This window comes from Musca domestica, unplaced genomic scaffold (genome assembly GCF_030504385.1).
Source record: "Musca domestica strain aabys unplaced genomic scaffold, Musca_domestica.polishedcontigs.V.1.1 39, whole genome shotgun sequence".
NCBI lineage: Eukaryota > Metazoa > Arthropoda > Insecta > Diptera > Muscidae > Musca > Musca domestica.
In genome coordinates, this window is record NW_026712326.1 from 2,517,747 (window position 1) to 2,527,083 (window position 9,337).

General features: G+C 36.6%; 1 protein-coding gene across 2 annotated transcripts; it reads right to left on the reverse strand.

Annotated features, from left to right (window-relative positions):
- Nucleotides 1-3,033: 3,033 nt before the first annotated feature.
- LOC101891363 (chromosomal protein D1) lies at nt 3,034-7,787 on the reverse strand. 2 transcript variants are annotated; one of them, XM_059126460.1, is made up of 4 exons: nt 7,553-7,787; nt 6,898-7,488; nt 6,429-6,608; nt 3,034-4,121 (listed from the first exon to the last, which is right to left on the reverse strand). In XM_059126460.1, exons 2-4 carry the CDS (start codon nt 7,280-7,282, stop codon nt 3,673-3,675), a joined length of 1,014 nt encoding a protein of 337 aa, XP_058982443.1. In that variant the 5' UTR covers nt 7,283-7,488; nt 7,553-7,787; the 3' UTR covers nt 3,034-3,672. The 2 variants fall into 2 exon arrangements, with proteins under 2 accessions (XP_058982443.1, XP_058982444.1); XM_059126461.1 differs by lacking the exon at nt 6,429-6,608 and having other exon boundaries at nt 7,553-7,781.
- Nucleotides 7,788-9,337: the final 1,550 nt, after the last annotated feature.

Below are 9,337 nucleotides of genomic sequence, written 5' to 3' on the forward strand. Positions count from 1 at the left end.
GCGATGTGACATCTCTGTCAAAAGTTATGGCGTTGCCAGATGGGTCCGTCGAATATGGGCAACCCTGTATTGTAAAATATATAAATAGAAACGAATATATATATAAACGTATTGTTATGAAAGATTATCACAAAATATTTTTTATTTAATTGGACCCAAAACCTAAAAATGGTCAAAATTTGGCAATCGACCTATAGTTCTCAACTGAGGACCTAATTTAAAAGAAAATGTTATATATTTTTTTCAACTTTTCATTCGTTTTTTATTTATTTCTTACTTTTGATAGTTTTATGTGTCGTTTGGTAGTTTTTTCAATTTTAAACTTTTTCAAAACAACAAAAAAATCTTCCACCTCTTTACAATGTTTTTCTGGAACTTTATCACCATCTTCGCCTGTCTTCAACTTTCGTTAAACTGCCCTCACACAATCACACAACAAAGGATTCAAGGTAGATCTAACAGGTAACCGCATCGGCGAATTGCTACAACAAAGCAACTTTTGTGGTCCCCTCAAATGTCAAAATTGGCATCTAAGGCGAAAAACATAGATTCGCCATGACATTTAAAGGTTGCAGCAAATTTGTTTCAACCAATCAGAAACGAGGTGTTTGTTTACATTTTATTTTGTGTGCCTCTCGTCGTAAACGAATGTCGCAATAAAAGTTTTTATTGTAAAACAAATAAGAGTAAATAAGTATTAATATTAATAATATTAATTGTAGTATTGCGATATTTTTTAAACCAAGAAACTTATAATGACTATATTTTTCTGGTTTAAACCGAAAGTTTTCCGGAACTGCAAATGGCAAGAGTCGAATTCCTTGATGTGCTTTGGGAATCTTAGATGTTGAGGCTAACTTAATTCGTAAAGCTGCACTCCATTCTAACCTCCTTCCTTCATTTTCTTTTAACTTTTTTTACTGGTTTCACTCTAAACTAGCTTTTAAATTATTAAGGTACTTTTAGGGAAGACAACATAAACAAATTTGTTGTTGCATTCATTTAGGGCGAATTCATCATTACAACAATTTGTTTTGACATTTAATGGTGCCGTCAGCTGGGCTGATGCGATTACCTAGTACATCTACCTTGAAAGGATTATTTGAATTACGCCAAATTGTGATGCCGGTTGCAAAAATGGCTTGATGAAAATGCCGGCGCTTGTAAAGCCATTCATACATGTTGTTTGTCGACGGCCATTGATAATGAGCCGAGTAATACGAGGAATGAAGGCGGCACAAAATGTTTCGCTCAACTTTGTTGTTTTATATCACACACTAAAATGTATTAAGGGTGATTTAGACTACGTGAGTCTTTTTTGTTTGTAGCTTTACTTATTGCTAATATTTATTTTGTTCCAGTAGTTTTTTTAATAGTAAAACTAGCAAAGAAGAGTAATATTACATAATCTCTGAAAGAGCTTCTTAACCAAACAGTGCGGAAATGAAAAACTATAAAACATATCCGAATTAGATAACTATCCTTCAAAATCAACATTTTAGCCAATCAGAAGCTGCATACCATGCTATTATTTTTTAATCGAAGAAATTGATCAAAAAGCTCAATCTACTTACTAATAAATCACGATAACAAGATGAATTTAAAAAAAAAAGTTCTCATTTTACGCATGATACAATAAGGTGTTAGTACAGCTCTTTAAAAGTACTGAAATACAGTCCTGAGGCTATGCCATCTTTCTGTCAGAATTTTCTCATTTTTATAGGAGTTTCATAGCGCGAAAGAATAAAATGTTACATCTTTTATTATTAATTTACATTTTGCGCCACGCAATGTACGTTTCTTCCAATTATAGATTTTGAAAATATTTTATTTTTGTTCTTCAAAACATTAAATACAGGGTGGGACGAAAAAGCTGCAACAAAGTCAAACGCCATAATTTTATTGAATGAAAGCAAAAAATGTCGGAAATAGCATCAAATTTTAGAATAAGTTTAGATTTGGTCACCTTTGACACGAATTATGGCTTTCAAACGGCCAATGAAATCGTCACACGCTCTGCGGTATTTTGGCCCGTTCCCGGCGAAGCGCTTGTTTGAGGTGGTCGACGCTTTGGTGATTTTTAGTGCAAACCTTGCTTTCTAAAAAAATCCAGAGACAATAGTCCAACGGATTGGTATCCGGAGATTTTGGTGGCCATTGTGCGCTGGAAATGAAGCGAGGAACTTCATTTTTTAACCATTCTTGTGTGGCGCGTCCTGAGTGCGATGGTGCTGAGTCCTGTTGGAATGTTCAAGGTGTGCGGCCAAAATATTTGCGTGCCCAAGGCTTTAATACACCCTCCATAATATTTTCGCGTTAATATTCGGCATTTATTCTGATGCCACGGTGGTATGGTGGCCCAGGCGCTTGAGATCTGGTGGCCAACCGAAAGTGCACATTTTAAGCTGACCTCTTTGCCAAGTAAGAAACACGATCATTTTGTTTGTTTACAAACTGCTGGACAACGAATGTTTTCTCATCGGAAAAAACCAAATTCGGCAGTTCACTACTTTCATCCAAGCGAGGCAACTCTTTAGCTCTTTTGAGTCTATTTTCTTTCTGTTGCGGTGTAAGTTCTTGCACTTTTTCTTACGTCCACTTCCTTGCCGACGGGCTATACTACCAGTATCACGGTAACGAGCGATGATATGAGACACAAACGATTTATTTACATTTAAATGCTGGAGTGCTCTAACGATATCCACTTGTGGTCTTACAGCCAAATATAAAGAAATCACACTATCACGCTTGAATTCCATCACGAAAAACTTTTTTTCTGGAAAATTCTCGCAAAAATGATTTTATACGCTTGTAAACAATATAATGGGCTGTCACAGGAATAAATTTATCAGCTGTCGGACGAGTGGCTTAGAAATGACAGCAGTCTGAAGTTAGTTGCAGATTAATATATAGATCTCACATATTAGATCCATTCCCGCTTGCACATTTAAATCACTCTCACCCAACCTTACTGGATTGTTGTTTCTGTATGCCACTTCCTCATTTCCCATGTAATGCAAATATAGAACATCGTTTAAGGGTTCTTCTGATATATTTTTGTCAATATTTGTTTATTTTCTACATTTAATGGATTTCTTTAGAATTAAGTTGTTCAAAACTTCATTAAGAAATTTCTTAAAAAAAAAACTATACATACTATATGTTGAAATGCAAAATCAGCGTCCTGAACGAATTTTCTGTCATTGGATTATGATGATACGTAGCATAAATTTGAAAAATGGTTTTCTCTTTATGAAAATTATGAAAATAAACACAAACCATTTAATTTCAATAAATTATGGAATTATAATGAAGTTTTTCCCTCATAAAAGAAGAAAGAGTATTTGTTTTTGTCTTTTGATTTTCTTCAAAAGAAAAAACAAAATGAAATTAATTTTTCCGCTCATTTGTGTTAAAACTTATCTAAAATAGTTTCTTATAAAGACATTACTTGATAAATTTCATGTGTTCGCGCTATCGATTTGATGATGTGGAGAAAGTGATGTTTTTTACGGTAGTCCCCCAGGAGGAAATTGATAACTTGGTGACGGCGGGACTACTAGTCGCGATTGAATCGAAAACACATTATAATAATAATACAGTATTGTTTTTTGTTTGTTCTTTCTTAAAATATAGGCATACTGATTTTGTCCCACCACTACTTTTTTTTGTTTAGTCGCTGTCAACCTGTTCGGCATCATTGTCGTTATTTTTGTCCACCTCCTCTTCTTTGTCGTCTTTATTTGAGACGTTGTCTTCCTCCTCCTCATCATCGTCGTCCTTGTGTTTCTCCTCATCTTCTTCATCGTCTAGATCCTCATCTTTTTCATCATTTTTCTCGTCTTTCTTGGCAGCGGCATTTTTTGGTGGCCTGCCACGTCCTCTTCCAGTACCGCCCGCTGCAGGTTTAGGTTTATTGGCGCCTGAACCCGGTTTCCGACCACGTTTCTTGGGAGCAGTAGCAACATCATCAGCAGAGCCATTTTCTTTTTTAGCAGCAACATCTTTTCGTGGACGTCCTTGTCCACGGCCAGAGCGTGAAATGTTGAGATTTACACCGCCGGAAGAGGGGCGTCCAGGTGGATTTTTGACTTCGTCGTCGTCCATTTTATCATCGGAACCTAGAAAACAACAGGAAACCGAATGAATATGACGAATATAGGTATTGAATGTGAAAATTTAGTTGGAGGTAGAAAGTCAATGTCATCCACAATGTCCGGACCTGGTATAAATATAACGATCGAATGGGAAAAGATGCCCAAAAGGAGATTTGAAACCCAACATTTAAACAATTTTAGAATGTAAGAAATCCGAAAAGCCACCTTAGCAGTAGATCTTTTGGCCACAACAGTTACGTCCTTAAAACATTCAAAATCGAACCCGCTATTTATGGGATTAAAGTCGAAACGTTAATCGTTTGCGAATTTTCAGGTCACAGCTTACCAAGACGATGGATTACAAACACTTTGTTTGAAAATTATGCCTTAAACACCCAAAATATCCTGCCACTTCATGAGATCTCTATCAAAAATTGGACCTGGTGAGTTTAGAATCAACACTCTGGAAATTCAAACACCCAAAACACTTAAAATTGTAGGGTAATATTATATGTATATAGATACACAAAATATGTAGTCCATTTTCGGCAACAGTCCCACACACAACAATATTTTTCCTCCCTCCTTAGATCCGAAATTGAAAATGGTGGAGTTTGTAAAAGGACCAAGTCTTATAAATTAAAAAAGGTCATTTAATGGAAATTAAAAGTCAGCATGAAGTATGGATCAGTTGCAGGTCCTTAGAGGAGTGGACCGGTATATCCCATCTTCTCACCAGACCTTGGGTTAGTAAAAATATTGTGATATGTGTAATTTGAAGAGATCCAGAGGCTTATTTTCGATTTTATGATTGTTTTGGTTATTCAAAACTTCGACCCTTTGTGGGGGAGGTACAAGAAGGAATGGTCCCATCTCTACCATCTTTGAAATAGATCTTGTGCTTATGGAAATATTGAGATGTGCCAAGTCTGAATGGAATCGATGTTAATTTCATAGTTTCTTAAAATTTTGACCATTTGTGGGGGAGGTACCAGAAGGAGTGGACCGGTATATGCCATCTTCGCACCAGACCTTGGGTTAATAAAAATATTGTGATGTGTGTAATTTGAAGAGAACCGGATGCTTATTTTGGATTTTATGATTGTTTTGGTTATTCAAAACTTTGACCCTTTGTGGGGGAGGTACAAGAAGGAATGGTCCGATCTGTACGATCTTTATAACAGATCTTGTGTTGATGGAAATATTAATATGTGCTATGTCTGAATGGAATCGGGGGTTAATTTCACGTTTTATGAGCTTCATGGTTACTCAAAATGTTGAACCTTTGTGGGGGAGGTACCAGAAGAAGTGAACCGATTTATTCCATCTTCACACCAGACCTTGGATTATTAAAAATATTGTGATTGGTGTAGTTTGAAGACAATCGGACACTTACATCAAATTTTATAAGAGTTCTAATTATTCAAAATATTGACCCTTTGTGGGGGAGGTACTTGATGCAGTGGACCGATATTGTCCATTTTCACACCTGATTTAGCATTGATGCAAATAGTAGGATTCGCAAAGTTGGAGCAAAATCGGATTATCCTTTCTCTTTGTGTGCAATAAATTATTTTATTTGAAAATGTTGCCATTTTGTGTGGGAGGTACCAGAAGGAGTGGACCGATATTGCCTATATCCGGACTCGTTTTAAGTTTGACTATAATATTACGATGTACCAAGTTTGGATCAAATTGGATACTCCCTTCGAGAGTTATCGTGAGCACCAACCAGTCACATAGACAGATAGACGTACGGACGGACATCGCTAGATCGACTCCAAATGTCCAAACATACCTAGGTCTAAAACCTTTATTTCGATTGGGCACGTTTTGGCCGTATCACATTATATATACCCTCTGTAGCCATATGGCTGAGGATAAAAAAACGTTCAAACGCGGTCCACAACATCTGGATGTAGTAGAGATGCAAACTAACCCCAAGTCTGGTATTGGAATCCTACAGTAACGCTGTCGCTTCAGGGTGGAGACAGTCAATTGAACTCTTGGTATGCCATCGCCCCATTCCAAGGAGTAGAAAACTCTATCCTCATAATGGATTACTATAGAACTTCTCTTTGAAAGTCTAGACTTCCCAATGCCTTCAAAATACCATTCCCTTTGCTAACGAGAGTACACACCTTCTGTGTTATGAGATGAATACAACTTTGGATTCTGTCTTTAGATCCCAAAGACATTTACGTGTCAATGGAACATTTCATGCAATTGCCACGAATGGATATTTTTAGTTAGACTAACTACAATTAAATAGTTGAGTTAAGTTTTGGGTTAATGGGACCTCTCATTGAAAAAGAAATAAACATCACTTACTCTCATCACCACTATTTTGGACTTTTCTTGGACGACCTCGTCCCCGACCCGTTAATGACTTACTGGCTTCAACATTTGATTCGGCGGCATCACTTGAATAATCATTTCCTTGAGCATCAGACACATCCTCGTCGTTACTGATGGGAGTTTTTCTTGGGCGACCGCGTCCCCTGCCCGATCCTACAATAACAATGCTGTTCTTTTTAGCAGATTCTTAAGACATAGAGTGGAGTGTAAGGCAGAATGGAGTCTATACGCGTTGGCGAATTTGAATTTATTCAAGTTCGAGGGCTAACATTAAATTCGGCAAATCCCAAATATCCAAACTTATTTTGGGCATTAGACATTATTTATATAAATAAATCTCTTAGAATAGAACCCTAACTGCAAATAATGCCAGTATTTGAAATATCCCACTAGAAAAACGTACTTCCACTCGAGTCAATAAAAAAAATACAAAATAACTTACTCTCATCATCACTATTCTTGACCTTCCTTGGACGACCACGGCCTCGACCCGACTTAGACGGTTTACTGGTCTCAACTTTCGCCTTCTTAGCTGAAACAGCGGCATCACTTGAATCATCGTCGTCATCGACATCAGAAACATCGTCGTCATTATTAACCGGAATTTTCTTTGGACGGCCGCGTCCCTTGCCCGTGGCTACAATAACGGTACTGTTCTTTTTGGCAGATTTCGGACGGCCAACCGGTCTTTTGGGTTTTCCATTTTCCGTGGTAGCTGCCTCGCGTCCGCGTTTTTTCGGTACAGCTGCTGTCACAGGTGACGATGAACCTTCCTCAGATGAAGAAATATCATAATCACCAGAGGATTCTACTTTTGTATCTGCCATTTTTGTTGTATTTTTTTTGCCTTTGTTTATATATTGGTTTGCGCTAGTTATTGGACAGCCACCACAAGCGTCCGTTGATTATTTGGCGTTGACTTGGCTTCTTCTTCACTTATTTTCGCGCTCTTACAACTACGCTTTGTTTTCCTTTCGCTTTATACAGATTTTTTTCTTCACTTCGGGAGAATACCAGCGAAAAAAAATTCTGCCTAAATTGTAAGAAAATTTTATATATTTTTTCAACTTTTCATTCGTTTTTTATTTATTTCTTACTCTTGATAGTTTTATTTGTCGTTTGGTACAGTATTTTTTTCAATTTCAAACTTTTTCAAAACAACAAAAAAAATCTTCCACCTCTTTACAATGTTTCTCTGGAACTTTATCACCACCTTCGCCTGTCTTCAACTTTCGTTAAACTGCCCTCACACAATCACACAACAAAGGATTATTTGAATGACGCCAAATTGTGATGCCGGTTGCAAAAATGGCTTGATGAAAATGCCGGCGCTTGTAAAGCCATTAATATATGTTGTTTATCGACGGCCATTGATAATGAGCCGAGTAATACGAGGAATGAAGGCGGCACAAAATGTTTCGCTCAACTATGTTGTTTTAAATCACACTCTAAAATGTATTAAGGGTGATTTAGACTACGTGAGTCTTTTTTGTTTGTAGCTTTACTTATTGCTAATATTTATTTTGTTCCAGTAGTTTTTTTAATAGTAAAACTAGCAAAGAAGAGTAATATTACATAATCTCTGAGAGAGCTTCTTAACCAAACAGTGCGGAAATGAAAAACTATAAAACATATCCGAATTAGATAACAATCCTTCAATATCAACTGGAAGCGATGCTACTATTTCTTAATCGGAGAATTTACTCAACAAGCTCATTCTGCCTACTAATAAATCAAAGAACACATTTAATTAAATTTAAGAATAGAGAAAATTATCATTTCACGCATGATAAAATAAGGTGTTAGGACAGCTCCGCACGCGCCCCGCAATGTACGTTTCTTCCAATCTGTTCATCTGTCATGTCATTATAAACAAAGTAAAGGTCATATTTATTGCCGGATCCAAGGATGAACACTATTGAAATTGGAGATAATCGGTAAAAATTTAGACATATAAACCTTCGTCCAATATGATTTTAATTTTGCACCAAACGTGTAATATCAGCCGAAATAGTGTGGAATTTTGCACAGACGAGCAAATTAAGCCTGGAAATAAGTATGCCAAATTTGATCGAAATCGGATGTGATATAGCTATAGCTCCCATATATATTGTTCATTCGATTTCGTAACAACGATATTCGGGGAAATATATCAAACGCGGTTCAAAAATACTTTTGCCAAATTTTATCGAGATCGGTTCAGATTTGGATATAGCTCCCATATATATCTTTATCCGATTTCAAATTTATTGTGCACCAAATGGATAATATAAGCCCGATTTGGATAGGCACAAATGCCTATTTTTTTGTTATGTGAAGCTCTACTAAATATGCAAAGGGGTGCAGGGCATCATAAAATCTGGTACTGGCTGTTTTATCACAAAAATAAATACATACACACAATCGGCAAATGTCGGGCACACTTAGAAAAAAAAAATTAATCAGCTGGTAGCTCTGAGAGAACTACCTTGCTACAGCTGATATCAGACGATAAAGGTGAGGATATATAAGCAGCTTGAAGTCTTTGCCTGGCACATTTTGTTACATATCATAAAGTAATGCCAGAGACGCACTCGAATCCTGCCGTCGTTTCCCGTTATAAATTGAAATTAATATACCTAGCTGTGATGCCAAGCTTCTAATGGAACCCTCATCAGTGATCGAAAAAGTACATATCTATTTTACTCATGTATTTTACAACTGACATGTCATCCATGTATCACACGATGTGTGCAACTTCTACATAGGGAAAATTTGACACTACATATGTAAAACCCTATCGCCTGATAGAGCCTTCAAAAACAACATTTCACAAAAGGAGGAAACTTATTTTGTCCATATTTGCATGTTTTCTTCAATTTTTTTTGGAAAAATTTCAACAT

Excerpts from the sequence above, each read along its gene's own strand:
- LOC101891363 (XM_059126460.1), bottom strand. The coding sequence starts at position 7,282 with ATGGCAGATACAAAAGTAGAATCCTCTGGTGATTATGATATTTCTTCA. Across the intron at positions 6,609-6,897 it reads CAAGAATAGTGATGATGAGA|GATCGGGCAGGGGACGCGGT; the intron begins GTAAGTTATTTT and ends TTGTTATTGTAG. Across the intron at positions 4,122-6,428 it reads CCAAAATAGTGGTGATGAGA|GTTCCGATGATAAAATGGAC; the intron begins GTAAGTGATGTT and ends GTTGTTTTCTAG.